This window comes from Aedes albopictus, chromosome 3 (assembly GCF_035046485.1).
Source record: "Aedes albopictus strain Foshan chromosome 3, AalbF5, whole genome shotgun sequence".
In the NCBI taxonomy this organism is placed as follows: Eukaryota; Metazoa; Arthropoda; class Insecta; order Diptera; family Culicidae; genus Aedes; species Aedes albopictus.
Genome location: NC_085138.1, coordinates 294,059,434 through 294,082,682, shown reverse-complemented (window position 1 = coordinate 294,082,682; position 23,249 = coordinate 294,059,434). Strand labels below are relative to the sequence as shown.

The following is a 23,249-nucleotide window of genomic DNA, read 5'->3' as shown; positions in this document are numbered from 1 at the left end:
TTGCTATCCGGCATCCTGATGACGTGACCCACCCACCGTAGCCTCCCGATTTTCGCGGTGTGGAGGATGGTTGGTTTTCTCAGCAGCAGATGCTGCTCGTGGTTCATTTGCCTTCTCCAAGTCCCGTCTTCCATTTGCACTCCGCCGTAGATGGTACGCAACACCTTCCGTTCGAAAACTTCAAGGGCACGTTGGTCCTCTGCACGTAGGTAGAGCCTATGTTTCGTGCCCACCTACCGGTCTAATCCTAGGTTTGTAGGTGGTTAACTTCGTGCGACGACAAACTTTGTTCGATCGTAGAGTTGCGGAGTCCAAAGTAAGCTCAATTCCCTGCCACATAATTTACTATAGTGACCACCACTGTAATGTGAGTGATTGAGTGCCATAGCACGTCGAATAGAATTTAAAATAAAGTCCTGCTCAGTTGTTATCCGAGCGTGCAACAGTATACATCTCGGTATTATACCTCACGTATTCGAAATATATCCGTGTACACCAGATATTACAACTGGCGTACGAGGTGAATTTTATTTTACTTCAAGTAATAACTAAGTGAATAGTTGCCATTTACGTTTGTGCAGGGTAGTTTAATTCGTCGGTGAAGAATTATCGCCACGAGTGGAGCGAAATAAAGCTGATTCGTTCCACCGTAAGTTTGGTGACGCCACAGTAGCGCATGGATGTTTAAAGCCCTCGCCGTAACATTATATGCAGTTACAAAAGTTGTGCAGAAGTTTTTCCATCAGTTTAGAATTTCTACGAAAATCAGTAAGAAAGCGCTAAATTTCTTTTTAGTTGATATCACGTGCGTTAGGGATTTGCTAAAGTTCCCATTGTTCAACTGCTGCAGCATTGTGTGATAGAATTCCGACAAAGCCAACCGCCATAGTTCATCAGTTTGTGTTACCTACAAAGCATTATGCTTTTTCAGATAGATTATCTTGCTTTCTGTTTAATTATTGTAACACATGTACGAAAGACTCGAGTTTTCCATCAGAAAAACTGTTAAAATTTAAACCAAAAACGATTCTTGACTTAGTTAATCCAAAAAGTAGTGTTAAAAACCATGTGACGACTCAAAAGGAGGAAAAAAGGACTAGTTTCAATACAGATGAGTTCAAAAAGGACAAGTTTGTCCAGTTGCATACAGGCGATCCAGTGTACTTCAAAAACTTTAAATCGAGTGATGTGAAAAGGTGGCTGGACGCTATTTTCCTAAAGCAAATATCTCCCAATGTGTTCCAGGTTTTTTGTAGGAGGCATAAATTGCCTAAGAGCATTATGTGGAGTAGCAATGAAGCAGATAACAGGAAGCGTACCATGGAGAGGGCAGATGTTCCTGATCCAGATGACGAGTTTTATGGTTTTGTTTTTGATTCATGTTTGTTCAACACACAGAATGGCAATAGTTTGCCAAACTCATCAGCTTCTGGCAATAGTTTGTCAAGCTCATCAGCCTCTGGCAATAGTTTGTCAACATCAAGGTTCCCAGGCAATAGTGTGCCTATTCGAAATTCTTCAAGGCGTGATGGTTCAGTGCAGCAGTCAAGCAGCAATTCGGAGTCATCGAGGAATCTACCAGTTTCATCTCCAGATGATCTTGACGAATCACCAAGACATTCTGCTGCTCCGTCATATACCAATCAAAGAAGAAAACGTAAACAAGAGGTAGCCTTTGGCATTCAAAATGATTTAAGTTAACGAAGTTCACTTCGTTCGAAACGCAAAAGAAAAGATTTTGAATTTTTGTACTATTGAATTACTTTGAATTCTATCGAATACTTATGTACATAGTTAAGAAATAAGAAAATTGAATTTGTTAAAAATATTTTGAATGAATTGTAAAACCAATCTCAAGAAGAGAGAACTGTAGTGACCACCACTGCACTAAGGGCCAGAATCGCAATCTAGCGGAACAAAATTAATTACTCCAAAACGAAGCATTTTCGACACATGGTATCTTCGACAAAGTTGCTTGACATCACCAGGGGCATCTATTGATAAGAACGCAGTAGTTCGCAATTCGTCCGCATAGGTGGCGCCACTATCTAACTTCTTTGTTTTACGTTCTAGAGACTTGGCGTCTTCGGCAAAGTTGTTCATTTTGGCAAAATAAATAACTCTTTCTCAGACGTCAAAAATCCACAGCCTACTGTTTTCGAATTATTTTAAAAATAAAATAAATTAAATGAAAAACCAGTTTTTTAAGCTTATTTTGACATTTTTACTAGAAACCATGTGAGTTTAAATTTTTTCCCAATGCAAATATGTCAAACCAAACACATTCTATGGAAATATATTCAATATTATCATTAAAAATTTTAAATTAAAATACAAATTCAAAAAAATAGTGTGAATTTCAAGCCTTAATATCTCACAAAGCGCAAAAAATCGCAACTTCAAATTTTCAGCAAATACGAAGCAATACTAGGTGAACATACTGTCAAAAATTTGGAGAGGTATTTTTTGGTGTTTTTGAGATAATAGCTTTTTAGTAACACCATAAATATAAGTAGTGCCAGCGTGTAACTTTTTACTGTTGCACATTAGAGAGTTTATGTCTTCGAGAAAGTTGTTCATTTTGACTAAATAAACAACTGTTTCTTAGACGTCAAAGTTCCACGGCCTACTGTTTTCGAGTTATTGTGTATTAACTAGATTTTGTTGATAAAATTTGTCAATAAAACACATTTTGATGCAATAGTATGAACTATTTTTTTTATTGTTTTTGATTTTACGATACATAGTAGGTCATGAAAATGTCAGTTTCGTGGAGCTCCAGTTTCACAATCTCTAGAGATTGATCAACGTCCTTTCCATCCAGGAACAAATCCACGAGCTCTCAGCAAGATATTTTGCGCTCTAAAATTTAAAATGATTAACAAAATTGGTTAAGCTTAAAACATTTGGAAAATAACATGCAAACAATTAAAAGTTACCTTGAGCCATGCTGACAATAGTATACTGACATTTTCATGACCTACTATGTATCGTAAAAATTAAAACAATAAAAAATGGTTCATACTATTGCATCGAAATGTGTTTTATTGACAAATTTTATCAATAAAATCTAATTTATATACAATAATTCGAAAATAGTAGGCCGTGGAATTTTGACGTCTAAGAAACAGTTGTTTATTTAGTCAAAATGAACAACTTTCTAGAAGACATAAACTCTCTAATGTGCAACAGTAAAAAGTTACACGCTGGCACTACTTATATTTATGGTGTTACTAAAAAGCTATTATCTCAAAAACACCAAAAAATACCTCTCCAAATTTTTGACAGTATGTTCACCTAGTATTGCTTCGTATTTGCTGAAAATTTGAAGTTGCGATTTTTTGCGCTTTGTGAGATATTAAGGCTTGAAATTCACACTATTTTTTCGAATTTGTATTTTAATTTATAATTTTTAATGATAATATTGAATATATTTCCATAGAATGTGTTTGGTTTGACATATTTGCATTGGGAAAAAATTTAAACTCACATGGTTTCTAGTAAAAATGTCAAAATAAGCTTAAAAAACTGGTTTTTCATTCACGGACAGAAATGTCTTCTGATTGATATAACCTTTTCCATAGTTCTTTCAAGCTTTGAAGGTATGCTTGACATAATTGCTTCAAATGGTTGATTCACAATGATTTGATGTCTACATCAAGCATATGTTTTATTTAAATAAACATCACTGAATACCAACCATCAAATGCTTCAACCAAGCATAATATGTCATTAATTGAATCCGTGTTGACCGAGCCTCCTGACTGCTGTCTACTCAGGCATTATTCATCATGGCGGCGGTAGAAAACTGACGACGACGATATTGCGGAATTCGCCACTGTAGCTCCAGGTAAGTGTGCCGCCGAATGGGGTGTACGAATTTGAAAACTTATGATGTCTTTTTTCTAATGTTTTCCGGGTGCAGCTTCTAATCGTTCACCACCGATCGAAAGGTATGCCACAAATGCAGCAGCCTTATCACTGAAACCGAAGCTACCGGAATCAACGTGGGAATGCCTGGTTCGGACGAGGAAACATAGGTTTCGCTGGTAAAGAAGAAATTCTGCGTGTGCCACAGATAACATGATGCGAGTGTAAAATGCCGCTGGCGCTGGGCGCCCAGCTCAAGAATGCGACGAAATTGGACAAATTTGTATTTGGATAATTGTAAAGAAAATAAACAATAAACAAGATTTTGTTTTGCTGCTTGAACGATTCTATAATGGATGTGTTCAGTTCAATATATTATAGTTATAACATATTGTACTAAACACGATCATTATAGAAATGTTTATTTTAAAATAAAAGCTTTTGATGATTCCAGGAATGCAACATAACCTCATTTCAACGATTTTTTGTACATACTCAAAGCAAGCATCTGATATAGTTGGTTTGGCCCTCAAGTAAAAAGTTAAGTTAAGCATAAACATGCTTGAATCTACCATGACAATAAATGAGCTGTCAAACCGCCAACAATAAATATCGTTGATGTATGCATAATATGATTGAGTCAAGCATATGTCTTGCTCCATGCAGTTCATCAATTCTGATCATTCCAAGCTTCTGGTATGCTTCGACCGATGGTATTATGCGTAATACAATCTTAAAAAGGGCTTATATAAAAGTCAGTGCACAAATATGCTTGTTCGCGACCGTAATATGATTGATATAACTTTATTTTTTTCTCCGTGTTGAATGTATTTTATATTTAAAAAAACTCGAAAACAGTAGGCTGTGGATTTTTGACGTCTGAGAAAGAGTTGTTTATTTTGCCAAAATGAACAACTTTGCCGAAGATGCCAAGTCTCTAGGACGTAAAACAAAGAAGTTAGATGGTGGCGCCACCTATGCGGACGATTTGCGAACTACTTCGTTCTTAGCAATAGATGCCCCTGCTGATGTCAAGCAACTTTGTCGAAGACACCATGTGCCGGAAATGCTTCGTTTTGGAGTAATTAATTTTGTTCCGCTAGATTGCGATTCTGGCCCTTAGTGCACTGTAATGTGAGTGATTGAGTGCCACAGCACGTCGAATAGATTTTAAAATAAAGTCCTGCTCAGCAGTGATGGAATACAGTGAGGAATGCAGCTGAGCAGACACAAACGCAAAGCTATCTTACTCGTGAACAACAGAAGCCTGAATATATTCGCACTTCCTTCACTCGCGAGCTAACGAAGCTGGCCGCACTCGTGATTGATTCGCGAAGCAGCTCTGAACATTTTTCAATTTTGTGAAAAAAAAACGAATTTACACGGCCGACAGCTCTACCTACTTTTCAGGAACAATGAAGCACAAAACACTCTATTTGATGGATAATTACTTGTTTTGCTATTAAAATCGCACTTAAATACAATTCCCGCATCTCCACTTGTTCTTCGCGAATAAAAGTTCATGAGTGTTTTTGTTTTGCTTCATACTCATGAAGCAAGCGGGTGCGAATAAACTCACACAAGGCTTACTCTCGGCACCGTGAGTAAACCGTTTGTTGGTTTTTCACTCGCGAGTTGATTCACGATGAGAGTGTTTCCATCTCTGCTGCTCAGTTGTTATCCGAGCGTGCAACAGTATACATCTCGGTGTTATACCTCGCGTATCCGAAATATATCCGTGTAACACCAGATATTACAATTACGTAAGGTAATTTTAGTAAACTTTCGACACCCCCTCTCCCCCCTTGTAAGATTTTTTGTATAAGAACTCAAAAAAATTTGTATGGCGCGTAGGATTTTTGGAAACCCCCCTAATTAATGGACAGCCCCCAATGCGTCTCTGATTTTCGATTAAAACTTTTTAATCGATAATAATAATAGCCTGGATGTCCTGAAAACTTTGCCGAAGACCGCAAAGCGATCCGATTCTTGTAAAAACAGTTATATTCAACAAACCGCATACATGTGTTTCAGTTTTAACATGTAAAGGAATAATAATAACAAAATCATGCTGTTTCGGCAAGCAATGCCAACACTATAACTGTTTTCATAAGCATCAGATCACTTCGTGGTCTTCGACAAAGTTTTTCAGGACACCCTAGGCTATGTTTTCACATTACCGGTTACATGGTTTTAGAAACATTCGAGCTTCTTATGACAGAGCTTCCCAAACTCGGTTTTCGCGGCGCCCCAACTCGTCGCAAGCTCGCTTTTTCTACTAGTTTTGGCGAGCCTGCAAGAGGCGGATGACCCACTCTAAAAACAAAAATTTATACCTGTTTTCATTTATGGTCTTTCTAGCGATTCAACATATGCTAAGGGCTTGGTCAAGCATGGTTTGTCTAAACATACGATTTACGAATCTATAATGCTTCATATAATGCTTCAATTTTAGGTTATTTGTTGTTAGGAGTAATGTAAAAGTATTGGTTGTCATTAGAATTGATCATTCAAAAACAGATTTAATGGGTTTTAACCTTTCAGGACGCGCGCCGTTGTGAAAAATACAACATAACCAAACAGCGCGAGCGCGGTGCAGTTTCAGCTGCTTGATGGTGCGCGTCCTGAAAGGTTAAATAAAAAATCCAGTAGGTGGGCGAAAACTGGGGTGTGGTCGATTTATGGGTACCCTACCCTATATGTGCTCTATAACATGCAACATGCAGGGATTCAAAACATAGGCGCATCGCTCTCTGGTGAACGCGACGAGAAAACGAATCGTTCTTTTCGATCCGCTTCTTCGCATATAATGTGACTCATAATCATCATAGGAGATTTGAACGCTCAGGTAGGCCAGGAGGAGGAATTCAGACCGACGATTGGTAAGTTCAGCGCCCACCAGCAGACGAACGAAAACGGCCTACGACTCATTGATTTCGCCGCCTTCAAAAATATGACCATACGTAGCACCTTTTTCCAACACAGCCTCCCTTATTGTTACACCTGGAGATCACCACAGCAGACGGAATCTCAAATCGACCACGTTCTGATTGACGGACGGCACTTCTCCGACATTATCAACGTCAGGACCTATCGTGGCGCCAACATCGACTCCGACCACTATCCGGTGACGGTCAAACTGCGCCCAAAACTCTCCGTCATCAATAATGTACGGTACCGACGACCGCCACGGTACAACCTAGAGCGACTGAAGCAATCGGATGTCGCCTCAGCATACGCAAGCCGCGTTGCCAGACGAGGGCGAGCTCGATGAGGCCCCTCTAGAGGACTGCTGGAGTACAGTGAAAGCAGCCATCAACGACGCAGCCGAGAGCACCATTGGGTACGTGGAACGGAATCGACGGAACGAATGGTTCGACAAAGAGCTCTAGTGCAGAACGGTTTTGAAGGAGAAGAACGCAGCGAGGGCGGTAATGCTGCAGCAAGGGACTCGACAGAACGTGGAACGTTACAAACAGAAGCGGAAACAGCAGACCCGCCTCTTTCGGGAGAAAAAGCGCCGCCAGGAAGACGCGGAATGTGAAGAAATGGAACTGCTGTGCCGTTCCCAAGAAACACGGAAGTTCTATCAGAAGCTCAACGCATCCCACAACGGCTTCATGCCGCGAGCCGAAATATGCAGGGATAAAGACGGAGGCCTCTTGACGGACGGACGTGAGGTGATCGAAAGGTGGAAGCAGCATTTCGACCAGCACCTGAACGGCGTGGAGAACAAAGGCACGGGAGCACACGGCAACGGAAGAAACGACGACGCCAGTGCAGCGGAGGACGGAAATGAACCAACTCCCACGCTGAGGGAAGTTAAGGATGCCATTCACCAGCTCAAAACCAACAAAGCAGCTGGTAAGGATGGTATCGCAGCTGAACTCATCAAGATGGGCCCAGAAAAGTTGGCCACCTGTCTGCATCGGCTGATAGTCAGGGTCTGGCAAACCGAACAGCTACCGGAGGAGTGGAAGAAAGGGGTAATCTGCCCCATTCACAAGAAAAGCGACCATTTGGAATGTGAGAACTTCAGGGCGATCACTATTTTGAATGCTGCCTACAAACTGCTATCCCAGATCATCTTCCGTCGTCTATCACCAAAAACGAATGAGTTCGTGGGAAGTTATCAGGCTAGCTTCATCGACGGCCGGTCGACAACGGACCAGATCTTTACCGTACGGCAAATCCTCCAGAAATGCCGTGAATACCAGGTCCCAACGCATCACCTGTTCATCGACTTCAAAGCGGCATACGACAGTATCGACCGCGCAGAGCTATGGAGAATCATGGACGAAAACTGCTTTCCTGGGAAGACCTGGCTAGACTGATTAAAGCAACGATGGACGGTGTGCAAAACTGCGTAAGGATTTCGGGTGAACTATCCAGTTCATTCGACTCTCGCCGGAGACTGCGACAAGGTGACGGACTCTCATGCCTACTCTTCAACATTGCTCTGGAAGGTGTGATGCGACGAGCCGGGCTCAACAGCCGGGGAACGATTTTTACAAAATCCGTTCAATTTGTGTGCTTTGCGGACGACATGGACATTATCGCTAGAACATTTGGAATGGTGGCCCGAGCAGGGAATGAGGACTTATTGAAAACAAATTGAGTATTTTAGATATCACGTATTTTGATAACAAAATGAGTTTTCATTTTGTATGACTTAAGTGTTAACATAACAAAACTGATAACAAAAAAATGTACTGAACTATCTAAATAATTGAAAACGAAATAAGTTCTCATTGATAACAAATTGATATCTCATTTTGTTATCAATCTTTTTCGACTTGATATCATACACAGTTCTCAGGGAGTTATCAATTCCATAGGATAATAACTAAAATTTAATAACAAATTTAGTTTTCATTTAGATATTTTGCTAAAAAAAAAACGCCGCCATAAACGGCGACTATTATCGATTTCATCTTACTAAATTGCTACTGTTAGATAAAAACTTGTTGAAACGGTTCAGAAATGTGAAATAAGGTTATAATAGTTTTTAAAAGATTTTCAGTGTTTCTACCGCTAAGAATCTTTTCATGTACATTTGATCAATCATTTATGCCAAAGTGTGAGAAACTTTGGAGCACTGTGAAACTCCTCGTTATTTTCATACAAAAATACGAAGGGTGCAGTTTTAAAATATTGAACTGGAAATAATCACTCTGTTGTTCAAATTTGGAGGTTCAAATTTCAAGGTGGAGCCTCGTGGCCGTGCGGTTATCGTCACCAAGCTATAAACGTGGGTGAAGGTTCGATTCCCGCTCCGAGTGATGAAACTTTTCGCAAGAAATGTTTCTTCCTCGTATCCACTGGTGCTCGTAATGTGTGTCGTGTCCATTGTCTAATGTTAAGTTTCGTTCAGTCTGTACAGCCTCTGCTACTGATGTAATACTTATTAGATGAATCAATAAAATTGGACAATAAATTATTTATATTTTAACTAAGTAGATCATGATAGATATAAACTTGACAATATTCAATACCAAACGCGAACACACGAAGAATGTAAAAAATAGGATATAACGACTCATTTATAACAGTAGGAAACTACGACACATGAATGCTTATACAATGTTAGCTTCAAATATATCTTTTAAATATTGTTCCATTGTTGTGAAAAAAAAATTAAAGAAAAATGTTTCAAACTAAACGACCATTATTTTGAAAAAAAAAAATAAATAAATTGGTTTTGAAGGTACTGAAAATTCCCTGAAATCTGTGTTCGTTAGCAAAGCTGCCAAGGAGGGGCTTCATGGGGACAAGTCTGTGCCAGTATTATCGTAATTTCATCTATTATCTTATGCTTTAATTACAACAAGTTATCACTTCCAAATTTTAATTTATTTCATGTGCGCAGAATTGAAAACTTTGAAAAAAATCAATATTTTGTATAAACATCATATTTTTCACTTATTAACAAGGCTTGTAACTATGCACTGCCAAAAATTCAGACACATCGGTGCGAATTGCAATTTATTACAGCTCAACACTTTTTGCTACTTCAAAGGTTTTTTTTTGTAATTTTTCCTTTATTTGATAATATTTTTGAAGTTGTTTGTTAAGCGCTAGATTGCAGAAATTGAATTATATAGCTGTTGAAAGGTAGTCCATATCTCAGCTCGGGAACATTATTTGCACTTATGTACTACGGAATAAATACTGAATAAATAAATAAATAAATAAAAAATTAAAAAGGTCTTAGGTGCGCAGAATATGGGCCCTCCACGGTAAAATTAAAACTAAAAACATGTTAAACCTATTTTGGATTTTTGAAATCAAATCTTGTTATCATTGAGTTTTTGATATGATAACAAAACGATTCAATTTGATATTCAATTTTAAAAAACCGAAACGAAAACTCGTTTTGATTTCATTTTGTTATCAATAACAAAATTAGTTATCAATTTGTTATAGTTCTGTTCTCATTCCCTGCCCGGGGGCAGAGCTGTACACCCGCCTGAAACGCGAAGCAGCAAAGGTCGCACTGGTGGTGAATGCCTCAAAAACAAAGTACATGCTGGTAGGCGGAACCGAACACGATCGGATCCGTCTGGGTGATACTGTTACGATAAACGGGGATACTTTCGAGGTGGTGGAGGAATTCGTCTACCTCGGATCCTTACTGATGGCTGACAACAACGTGAGCCGTGAAATTCGGAGGCGCATCATCAGCGGAAGTCGGGCCTACTACGGGCTCCGGAAGAAACTGCGGTCGAAAAAGATTCACCCACGCACCAAATGCACCATGTACAAAACGCTAATAAGACCGGTGGTTCTCTACGGGCACGAGACATTGACCATGCTCGAGGAGGACCTACAAGCACTCGGAGTTTTCGAGCGACGCGTGCTAAGGACGATTTTCGGTGGTGTGCAGGAGAACGGTGTGTGGCGGAGAAGGATGAACCACGAGTTCGCTGCACTTTACGGCGAACCCAGCATCCAGAAGGTGGCCAAAGCCGGAAGGATACGGTGGGCAGGGCATGTTGCAAGCATGCCGGACAACAACCCAGCAAAGCTGGTGTTTGTAACTGATCCTGTTGGCACAAGAATGCGTGGAGCGCAGAGAGCACGATGGGCGGACCAGGTGGAGCGTGACTTGGCGAGCATTATTGGGCGCGACCGAGGATGGAGAGCGGCAGCCACAAACCGAGTATTGTGGCGTACTATTGTTGATTATGTCTTGTCTTAATGATGATGAACAAATAAATGTATGTAATGTATGTATGTATGTATGTGACTCATAATTTAAAAGTTCCCTCTTGAAAAGATAAAACCAACGGCGGGTCATCAAATTGAAGGTAACGTTGCTGTTGCATGGAAATGTATATTTACAAACCGATTATGGAAATTCTTTACTGAAGCAAAGGACTAAAATAAGGATTTCTAAATAAATCTCAGGCATTGGACCCCCACGTAGAATTTGTTTCGTGATTGCTTCATAAGGGCGTGAACTTAAGTCAAATATAACTTTTTCCATGATTTCATATAATCTAGATTTATCTAACTAATTATTTACCTTACTTCTTGGGGCGGCCGGCTGCTTTTCTGCTTGCTGCTGTTACTTTGTCCTTATTGGCTTTGTTTTGGTTCAGCGGATGCACGTCTGAAAGAAACGTTTCATAATGATCATCAATTACAATTGCTTGTTTTACCTATTACTACCTTCAACCGGTGCATTGTCCAACGCTATGTCGTACGAGTTCGCCTTCCTCTTTTTCGAAGCTGGCTCATTCTCTTTCATTGACATTGCATCGTGTCCTGAATTGTTATTGTAACCTGTACCCAAAGGATCCGAGTTATCCTGTGAACCCCATCCATCTTCCGGATCTTCAACTTCAGGAGCGATTGGCAGAAACTGCAACGCGTGTTCATCTTCATATTCTTCATCGGACGAACAAAATGCCGCTATTGGTTCAGCGGACACCACATCGACCTCCACCTCTTCGTCCTGTTTCGATTCGGCAGCTAGATCTACCGATTTATCCTCATCGGTTATATCGAATTCGGACTCTCGCTCTTCGTAGTCTACATTTTCGTCCAGTTCTTTGAAGTCTGGCGCGAACGCAGACCAGTTTTCCACTTGGTTCTGAGCCCAAATCGAAACCAAACCTGAGCTTATGCTAGCGATGATTGGGCGAACTGGATGCCACACAACGTCCAACAGCAGTTCTCCCTTGGTACCGTGAAGAATCTTTACCAGATTACCAATAGATTTCTCCCACACGTACAACGCGTGCTGACGGGCGCTTCCAGCGCAAATGTATTCACCATCTCCAGAGAAGCAACATTTTTTCCACGTTGTCCTACGGAACACGATTTTAGAAAAACACACTTATTGTTTTTCAATCAAAACTTACTTGTTAACCAAGTCCTGAAGTTTTTGAATTGGTTCTGGCTCGCCTTCTTTACCACAAGCAACAACTTCCTTCGAATCATAGACTCGTATTACACGATCCGATGTATTCACAAGAAACGCTCTGAAATCGTAGAAAAGATCGCAATCAGCATCTCCCTAAGAATACAATTCAATAGAAACACCTACTCTCCGCGCCTGGCAAATTCTATGCTTTTTACTGCCGTGGCACTGGACGTTCCAACGGCAATCTTGAAACTAGCCACAATTTCCAATGAGTTGGAATTCATCACGAGAATTTTTCCCTTTGCATTACCAGAATAGATGTGAATACCTCGCCTGTCGAATGATGCCACAATGTTCAAGTCTCCCTGAAAACAGTAACATGATCTTATAACCCATCGATACAAAACCACAATTCAATCCATCTTACATCGTTATCCAGCGGCAGGCACTGGTGCTTCCCGCCAATATCCACCAAAACGGCCGCGTACCTCATCGGACAAACGAGGAATTTATTATCGTTTCTCGGATGGAACTGAACCTTCAATATCGGCGACGGAAAGCGATACTTGTGCTCGCAGTCTCCGCTCATCACGTCCCAAATGCAAACGTTGTTATCCGTCGAGGCCGACAGCAGCTTGTGACCGTTCCGGGACCAGCATAAACTGCACACCGGATGAACGTGGGCGGAAATGATCTTGGCAATGCCCCTGGTCAGAAAGTCCCAAATGACGATGCGGCCATCGTTGCAACCCACCGCCAGCAGGGTTCCGTACTTGTTGAAGGCACACGTTACCGCCAGGGAGATACAATCCAGCGAACCATCGAACTCTTCCGGGTAGTTTTGGCCGAACGATTCTGCGGGATGGGAAATGCATTATGTATTTCTCTGTCAATAAATCACTTTTTGAAGGGATTTTGTATTCCACGTGTGAAACTTACCAAGTAGCTGAAGATTCATTTTAAATGGAACGAAATCACCTAAAAATCGCGATGAAATTGCAAAATATGTATCGCTCAATTTTTCACACAAACAGCGAAGCCATTACAACGGCATGTAAATAACAACAAAATGCGATGAGCGTCGCGTGCGCCGCTACCGAAATGTCAAAAGTTCGTATGGGGTTCGGGTCGTGTGCTCCAACACTTTCATGCTATAAAAAAAAGAAGTGACCTAAAATTTATTTTATAGCGTAGTTTCGTGTGTTCGAAAGGAATCGCTCAAGAAACTTCTTGAGTGATTCCTGGCAGAAACTTTCTTCGGTGACTGCCATTCGAACTATCATTTCTTCGCTACTGCGTAGGGTAAAAAATATAATTTGCACATGCACGGCGATGTATGCCTTGTTCCGGAGAGCTAATAAGATACTTCTCAATAAATATCGATTATTGGATCAAATAGACCCTATTCTGATATTTATTCACTTTTTTCTCTTTCATTTCCTTTGCAACAAAAATGTCACGGACATCAACAAAACAAAGCACGGAAAAAATCATAAACTGAATAAAAAATTAAAAATGCACGGAAAAAGATTGTTTCGGAATAGTGAATGGTTCAAACGTAAGAAAAACAGTATAATATATTGTTACATAAAGATCGGATGTAAATGTATAATAGCTTTTAGCGAACCATTCCATTACAATACACTATATTGTAGCTGGTACACTGTATGGTACAGGAATGGTTTTCACCAAATACCCTATGGTTAGTTTTTATCCGGGTGAGGGAGTCCAAAACATATATTCGGTGTCCAAAATGCAATTCTTACAGGCGATCGGAAATTGTGATTTTCTCAGCCTAAAATGCTTTCGTTAAGGTTTTTGTCACCAGGAACGTAATGTAAAATCATATTATAAGAGTATTGATAACTTTGCAAAATAATCAATTGCTTTCTAAGGAAGCTAGGGGAAGATTTTTCCAACGTTGTCCTCAGCCTGTCCAAAATACATGAATTACCCCAACTAACAATCACTCATTTAACAGGCACCATTATGACGAATTAATTCAGCATGATGTTGAATAACATTTGAATTATTTTCACGTACAACCTATGTTCGGGTTTTGTTCACACAAATTTGGAGAAGTTGTAAAGCATCATGTTGTGCACCAACTTATTTTTTTGTTCTTCAAAGCGTTTTACAAATGTACAAGAAAGTTGTTATTAAGCTTTGGCAAAAATGACTGAAAATAAATAAAATGCAAAAATGTTGAACTCTCACGAGAGTAATTATTTGCTCTCATGTTGAGAACACCAATTATGAAATAGGAATTACATATAAAATTACCTAAATCCGGATTAGAACTCGAGACCTGTCGATTGCCAGCCGCATGCCTTCCTATCTGCGCCATCCTAGAGATGGTGAGATGCAGCACCCAAAGCAAAACATGGACTTACCCAAGTAACCACGAAGCCGTATATAAGTGCACCAATTTTGCCATATATTGATAATTAAAATTGTGAATATAATGCTGCATTACTTTAAACACCTCATTAAAGTAATATTAAAGTCGAAAAGGGCCCCACTAAAATCCAATTAGTGCCACATATTGCAGCACGCTGACAGCCATTGCTAAAGTAACATAAATGCATGTGCTGTACATTTGCATTTGCACATGCTTGATACGTGCAACTAGAAAAACCAAAACAAAAATGTATTTTTAGCACCGGTTTCGTTATCGACGGTACTGATGCCCACATGAATGTTTTGATCATTATTTTTTGTCGCCGGGTCGGGAGTCGAACCAGAAGTGTTGAAGACCGCTAGATGAGTTCCATACGCGCTGGTGCCTTGGACCGTTTCTGCTGCAGTGATAACAACAGATATTTCATTAACTTAAAGGAAACTGTTCTTCTGTCTCAATCATTGCAGTAGAGGGCAAAACGACTATGTCATATGTAATAGAATACAGTAATTTATCACAATCTGATAAATTACTGATAAATACATAATGCATTTTCGAAGATATTTAATCAATATAAGAAAATGAAAAGCACTATTAAAACACCCTTCGCTTCGCATACGGCTCATATGCTAATTGTGGTTTCCATCATTATTGGCATGTGATAGCAGCTTACAGAAAAGAGAAAAGGTCATCTTTAAAAAGGTTTTGCTGTCGTCGATCGGTGGCTCAAACGGGGATTAAGTTGGCCGGGAGTCGAACCAGGAACGTTGAAGACCGCTTGAGTTGACCGTAAAGTTGTTCAATCTTCTTGATTTCATTTGTTTACCATTAGAGTCAAGCTTTTATAATTGTATTGTTAGAGCAAACTTTGCTAGTTTGTGCATTGCATTTGTTCAGTTTTTGCAGTGTTGAATTATTGAAGTATCTTATATCACCATTTAATGAACCCTAATGTAAAGAAAAATGCAATGCATCATTACATTGATAATGCCAATCTAAAGGATTATTGCATGACAAGTGTGGAATTACTGCATTTCGCATTGCAAAGGTTGATATTCAGTCTAATTCGTGCAATGATATAATGCTTGTGGTTACTTGGGTATCGCCACCTCTATAGCGGTTCGCGTTGATTTGCTATAGCTTGACTCGGAACCCCCGTGTGTTCATATAGGGATAGGTTCACGCTTGAGTTCGCGTTGACAGAAGCGATCGCTCGCGAGCGTAAAATTAGGAGGGGGGGGGACACTTTTGAATCACTACTGTCACGTCGGTTCGTCGGTGATTACAGCACCAACGAACCGACGTGACAGCTAGAACAAATAAATTCAAACTTGTTGTCCGCGACGCCATGATGAAAAATAGCCGAACACTATCGCCACCTCTATAACGGCTCGCGATGATTTGATAGCTCGACACCAAACCCCCGTGTGTTCATATAGGAAACGGTTCGCGTCTGTGCTGATTTGACAGAAGCGATCGCTCGCTTCGCTGGTCGACCGTTAAATTAGGGGGGGGACAGTTTTGGATTGCCACTGTCACGTCGGTTCGTCGGTGATTACAGTACGTTTGCTCCTTGGTTCGCTCGGAGCAAACGCTTCAACTGCAATCACAGAGAAACAGATGTCACACTCCGCTCGTTTCCCTTCGATCACTTTTTTAATGGTTGATTTAGATTTTCGGTAGAAGGTCGATTGACCACTTGCTGCGTTGGCGTCGTTTTTGCTCCTGTTTGACGTTTGCTCACTCAGGGATTGGCGGCATGCACCGTGCGGTGCGAAAACAGCGTGTGCTTCACACAACCTCAAGTGCTCGCTCCTCTGATAAAAAATATCATAAAAATACGAGTAATATTATTGTTATTGTTATTGTTATTTATTTTTAACTAAAAATTTTGAAAGAGAGAAAAGCCCCTTTGAGTGATTACGATAAATTTTATTGTTACAATACCATTTTTCGAAAATTATTCACCATTAAACATATTGTAATAGGCACTTTTACAACAAAAAATGGTGGTCGTTATGTATTCATTTATTAAGTTAACATCTAATTCATGATTATACTGAATCAAGTACTGAATCAACAATTTGCCGCCATAATACTCGATTTGGAGCTGCAGCTCTCCAACGTTGGTCACGCCCAACGCTCGCCAGATCACGCTCCACCTGGTCCGCCCATCGTGCTCTCTGCGCTCCACGCCTTCGTGTACCAACCGGATGGTTAGTAAACACCAACTTTGCAGGGTTGTTGTCTGGCATTCTTGCAACATGCCCTGCCACCGTATCCGTCCAACTTTAGCCACTTTCAGAATGTTGGGTTCACCGTAGAGTGCAGCGAGCACGTTATTCATTCTTCTCCGCCACACACCGTTCTTCCAATGAGGTACAGATGCAGGTGGTGCAGATAAACATTGCGAACCACTAGTTGTCTCTTTTGTTCTACCGCTGATCAAATGCAACTCAATTAGTGACGTCACTAATTAAGTTAGTTGCATAAGATCAGCGGTAGAACGAAAGAGACAACTAGTGGTTCGCAATGTTTATCTGCGCCACCTGTATCTGTACCTCATTGCCGTTCTTCTGCATTCCGCCAAAGATCGTCCTTAACACGCGTCGCTCGAAAACTCCGAGTGCTTGAAGGTCCTCCTTTACCATCGTCCATGTCTCGTGTCTGTAGAACCCCCGGTCTTATTAGCGTCTTGTACACTCAGAAATAAAAGCATACACGGAATTACTATTATTTATGCATTTTGTATCCGCATCTCTCTCATTCTCTTTCTGCAGAAGAGAGATGCGGATATAAAATGCATAAATAATAGTAATTTCGTGTATATTTTTGTTTGACTGTGTACCCATGGTACATGGTACATTTGGTGCGAGGGTGAATCTTTTTTGACCGCAGTTTCTTCTGGAGCCCATAGTAGGCACGACTTCCACTGATGATGCGCTTTCGTATTCCACGGCTCACGTTATTCCCAGCAAACATTTTAGTTGCATAAGAGTAGAATAAACAACTCTTAAGCAAACTTCAGCTTAAGAAACTGTTATTCAGCTATCTCTGTTTCTTGGGTTGTCAGCCGTTAGCAAGGAACCGAGGTAGACGAATTCTTGTACCACCTCGGAAGTATCCCCGTCTTTCGTAACATTGCTGCCAAGGTTTGTCCTGTCTCGCTCAGTTCCTCCTACCAGCATGTACCGTAATCCGGGGTCAAATTGATCACTTTAAAACAACTTTTGCGGATAACATCAGTGCCAATTCAAATATTGTCAAAAGAATTTCTGTAAAACCAGTACTCTGTGGATCTCCATGGAACCATGTGACAGAATTTTGTTCAAAAAATTTAAACTTTAGGTTAAATAACTCCAAATATCAAAAAATTGGAAATCTCACTTTGGGGCGAAAATGATCAGTACACAAATAAGCATCAGTTGGAAAGGAAAATTTCCTTCTCCGCTTAATGTTGCTCTTCTAACCCGAATAAAGTGTTTAAAATCTTATTACTAATGAATTTAATACTTAAAATGCTAAATTAAATTTTAAAATTTTCCCTTAAACGCCTAAAGGTACGCAATTTCCTTTGAAATTAGTAACTTCTATCACACTAAACGACTATTTCATCATAAAATGAACTTTTTAATAACTATTTCATGTTCTAAAAAATGTTAAAACAGGGAATTTACGGGAAGTCTTAAGCAATTGTTTGTTTAGTAGCGATGATTCCAGCTAAATGAGAAATACATTGCAAATTCCTTGAAAAAATAAGGAAAAACTTACTTTCTTCTAAAAATTTAAAAGTCTACACTCGTCTTTAGACAGCTACGAACCAGATGACATAAAAAGTTTAAGATCATTACGACGCTTAAGAGTTCCTAGTATGGAATTACAATCTAGTACCCGAATGATCAATTTCACCCCACTGATCAATTTGTCCCCGGTTTACGGTCTTAGCCGCATTCACCACAAGTCCGACATTGCTGCTTTACGTTTCAGGCGGGTGTACAGTTCTGCCACCGTTCCAAATGTTCTAGCAATAATATCCACATATCCATATCATCCGCAAAACAGACAAATTGGCCGGATTTCATGAAGATCGTACCCCGGCTGTTGAGCCCGGCTCGTCGCATAACACCTTCCAAGGCGATATTGAATCACCGACGAACCGACGTGACAGTGGTGATTCAAAAGTGTCCCCCCCCCCAAATTTAACGGTCGACCACCGAAGCGAGCGATCGCTTCTGTCAAATTAGCGCAGACACGAACCGTTTCCTATATGAACACACGGGGGTTCGGTGTCGAGCTATCAAAATTTGATTTAATCATCGCGAGCCGTTATAGAGGTGGTGATAGTGTTTGGCTATTTTTCATCATGGCGTCGCGACAACAAATTTGAATTTATTTGTTCTAGCTGTCACGTCGGTTCGTCGGTGCTATAACTGCAACACCGTCAATTCAAAGTCGAATATAAATTCAATTATTTAAAAAATACATCTTCGGTTCAAACCAGTTCAAACTACCTAGCCGGCAAGGGAGGGGTTTTGCGTAATCTCAACAAAAGGTGCAGGAACGCTTATTGCTGTTTGCAGCATAGTTGCCCCATGCTCCATGGGCGGGCATCCCTATTAACAACGGACAACAGCAGCCTAGTACATCAAACCTTGACAATAATGGGAGGGGTTTACTCCCAAAACGCCACCCATGCAAACGGGCTTGCAGTGAGCAGTTTTTTTTTCGCAAACTTGTTTTAGAGATCCATCACATTGGCAAGTGTGGAAAAGGTTTAACTGGAAATTGAACGATAGATATGTAGTATCCGATGCTTCTGATGGAGTTTCCGGCTTCTCATGCGCAACCAAACCAGCAAAGCACTGTAAAAATGTGTAAATGTTTCATTTCACGGAATAAGTTCGTATTAGGTAAGTTCAGGAGATGTAAATTAATATTGTTGGCATTTTCGGATGACTTCAAATAATGAAAACTGAACTTTAGCTTAGAGCATAATTGGTCTGGTGCGGCTGTATTTGCTAGATTGCGCATTTGACACCTACACATACGTATACGCAATCTGGAACATATATGTATAGAAGTATGAATAGTAATTCAATTTCAGTGAAAATCACATGAACCAGTTTGAAGAATGTCGATGGTCAGCATAGGTATGATGGTGTGAGCACTCGCGTGTCCAATTTCAGCCAAACAAACATCTATCGTGCTAGGTAACGATTCGGAAACGGTAAAAAACCATTCAGAATCCAAAGCAAATGAATCAAGCTTGTACAAATAGGTATTTGAGCAAGTAAAATATGTTCACTTTTTTTGAAGGCATACATGGAAGTTTTGTTTAGATTCAATTATTCCTCCGTTTTTTAATAGACATGGTCTTCAAACGCGAGTCTTTTATAAATTCATTCAATTCAGTACGTGATTCAGTATCATAATCTTGTACCGACTTTTCGAACCCTCTAAGCAGAATACCCTCTTCGAATTAGTGTAATCAGTTTCGTGCCTTTTAATTCCGCCCTAATTGCTTATCCTTTGACAGATACGCGTATTTCGACTACCACTTGGAAGATTACAAGTGGTAGTCGAAATACGCGTATCTGTCAAAGGATAAGCAAATAGGGCGGAATTAAAATTCGTTCCTGATTACACTCAGTATCATAATTTATTTTTTGCAATTTCTCATCGTAATAGGCTGTTTTACCTCACGCAAATCTGACAGGAAAAGGCCTACTTTCCCACACCAAATTAACAGTGCTGTAATGTTTCATTACGGCACTGATTTGCGTTGCATAATGAACCATTACAACTGCGCAGTATAACCTGTTATGATCAGATTTTCTTGAACATGGCTTTGAACATCAGTGTGCTGTTTGATGTAAAAGTTTTGTTTAAAACTATCCTCAAGGGTAATTTATGAAATTGCAAAAAACGTTGTACGCAACTCGGTGCAGAACTCGATTTTTCCAGCACTCGTCGTAATTATCCAACTCGGCAAGCCTCGTTGGATAAATGTACGACTCGTGCTGTAAAAATCGCCATTCTGCACCTTGTTGCGTAAACTACTATTTATACTACTCATTTCAGTATCATAATGACCTACTTTTCCGTACCGTATCATTATGCAACTGAAATGAGTTACATAATGACAAATAGTTGCATAATGATCATTATATACTTATTTGAGTTGCATTAAGAACATTATACTACTCAAATCAGTCGTAAAATGAAAAAAAAAAAATCATTGCATAAAATTTTGTATGGAGCTCGTTGCTAAACTTGATTTCTTCAGCACTCTTCGTATTTATCCAACTTGGCAAAAAATCTACAGTTCGTGCTGAAAAAAAAAATCAACTTTTTGCAACTTGTTAACATAAATAACTATTTCTAAACTTCCAAACATACTTTGAGTTTATTTTAGATTTTTCCCGCTTTTCCGTAAAACAAGCTTTTCTAATAGGGAAATATTATTTAAGGAACTTACGTAGATTTGAAGTTATGTTTTAAAGCAATGAAGTCTGTTTCCAAGTCGTTGTTAGCTCAATAGTGAAATACCAAAGCAAATGTGTGGTATGGTAATTTCTTCATCATGGCGTAACGCCCTCACTGGGACGAAGCTTGCTCCTCAGCTTTGTGCTATCTGAGCACTTAAACAGTTATTAACTGAGAGCTTCCTCTGCGAACATTTTACAAGTGTGTATCGTGTGGCAAGGAGAAAACCGCGCTTATTACTTTGGATGTAGGGTCTTGTACCATTTGGGCAGGTGTATCTATTTTGGGCACTTGCCGCTATAACTAAGTCGATTTCAAACCGATTGATTTGAATTTTTGTTCAGAGTTCGATACTGTACGTGCCTAACTCTATATGAAATTTCAAATCAATCGGTTTGAAATTGGCTTAGTTATAACGGCAAATGCCCAAAATAGGTACACCTGTCCAAATGGTACAAGACCCTATATGTTCTATGGTATGGATTCTATCAACATTTATATTCCTATAACTATACTCAATCAGCATATAATCCGTCAGTAATTTCAGTTGCGTCGGCGGTTGCATCATCCTAGTGAGATTTAACATTTATATCTAAATTGGATTCCCGATGTTGATACATATTGATCATATGGTTTTCGGTCGTTAACTGCACGCTCATTTTGAATCTTTTGCCATAACTGCAGATTACCATTAGGCATTAGATTGATGGATGATGTGGATGGGTAGGTATCTATTTCCACATTACTCCATATTTTCAACTCGGAATCAGCTTCTGACAAATTGGGCGCCACAAATGAGCGCTCTCTGATTGTGTTAGAATAATAGAATTTGTATAACATACATGTTGGCTTATCTATCCAACCAAGTTTGGGAAGACGTTCGGATCGCTTGCACACTTGAAACACTTCGAATACTTTCAACCGTTTATTCACGATAACAATTCTCGCGCACTCTCGCAATAGGATACTTCCTTTGCCTTCTCCAATGTAAGAACTGCCCGTGCACTTTCTTAGGTTCCCTTATATAGCTCATCTGCCCGTACATTGGAGAAGGCAAACTGGCTGAAGTGACAATGGTTCACAAAATAATCAGTTGCTTCATAATAATTCTAACAATCGGCCATCCTGACCGTCATTCGACCCGAATGACGTCTTCGCTATCGCTACCCTCATTTATTTCATCATCGCTATCTTCTTCTAAGGGAATGAATCTCTTCATGAACTCGGCACAAGTGGATGTACGATTGGGTCCTTCATGGTTACCTACTTTCTCTACATCATAACGATCATTTCTCTTCTTCTTAATCACACGGTATGGTCCTAAAAATTTCTTTGCTATTTTAAGATGTGTTCCAAATTGAGTTCGATTAATTGCTACTAAATCTCCAATATCGTAATCATTTGATTCTTTTCTAGTTTGATCAAATTGTTTTTTCATCTTCGTTTGTGCTTGTTGGATATTTTTTCTCGCTTCTTCTCTAATCTCATCTCTCGATTCTTCGAAAAGGTTTATCCATTCTTGCTCTACCGCTTCTGCTAGTTTCACATCCTCACGTGACCTCATTTTCGTACCAAATAACAATTCAAAAGGAGTTCTGCCAATACTTCTCTGTAAAGTGTTGTTCAAAAATCTTTGCAAATCGCCTACATACTTATACCAAGATTCTGGATTATCAATGGCAAGTTTTGCCAACGCTGGAACTATCACACCATGAATTCTTTCTACCTGGCCGTTGCCACGAGGTACTCCCGTTGTTATTAGAAAATGCTCAATTCCTTCTGTTTCACAATACGACTCAAAAACTGTTGATGTAAAAGCTGCACCTCTGTCAGATATAATTCTCTTTGGACTACCAAAAACACTCTTTTGTAAATCGAGTTTCTTCAAGACTTCATCTGCTGTTGTTGATTTTACTGGATAAATCCATACAAATTTACTAAAAGCATCTATGACAGTGAATATGTAGCGATATTGTTTGTTCGACGCAGTTAAAGGACCCAAATGATCGATATGATAAGTTGTAAGTGGAATGTCATCTTTGGGAATTGGATACAAAAATCCTTCCTTTTTTCCTGCTTTGCGGCTTGCTAAAATACAGGAAACACAACTCTTCACGAACC

At 39.8% G+C, this 23,249-nt stretch overlaps 1 protein-coding gene across 1 annotated transcript; it reads right to left on the bottom strand.

The window, feature by feature from the left end:
• Window positions 1-11,190: 11,190 nt before the first annotated feature.
• Window positions 11,191-13,320, bottom strand: LOC109418696 (retinoblastoma-binding protein 5 homolog). The gene is made up of 6 exons (XM_019692922.3): window positions 13,181-13,320; window positions 12,669-13,096; window positions 12,425-12,606; window positions 12,240-12,359; window positions 11,545-12,185; window positions 11,191-11,485 (listed from the first exon to the last, which is right to left on the bottom strand). The coding sequence occupies exons 1-6, from the start codon at window positions 13,197-13,199 to the stop codon at window positions 11,400-11,402; spliced, it is 1,476 nt and encodes a 491-aa protein (XP_019548467.3). The 5' UTR covers window positions 13,200-13,320; the 3' UTR covers window positions 11,191-11,399.
• Between the last annotated feature and the right edge of the window lie 9,929 nt (window positions 13,321-23,249).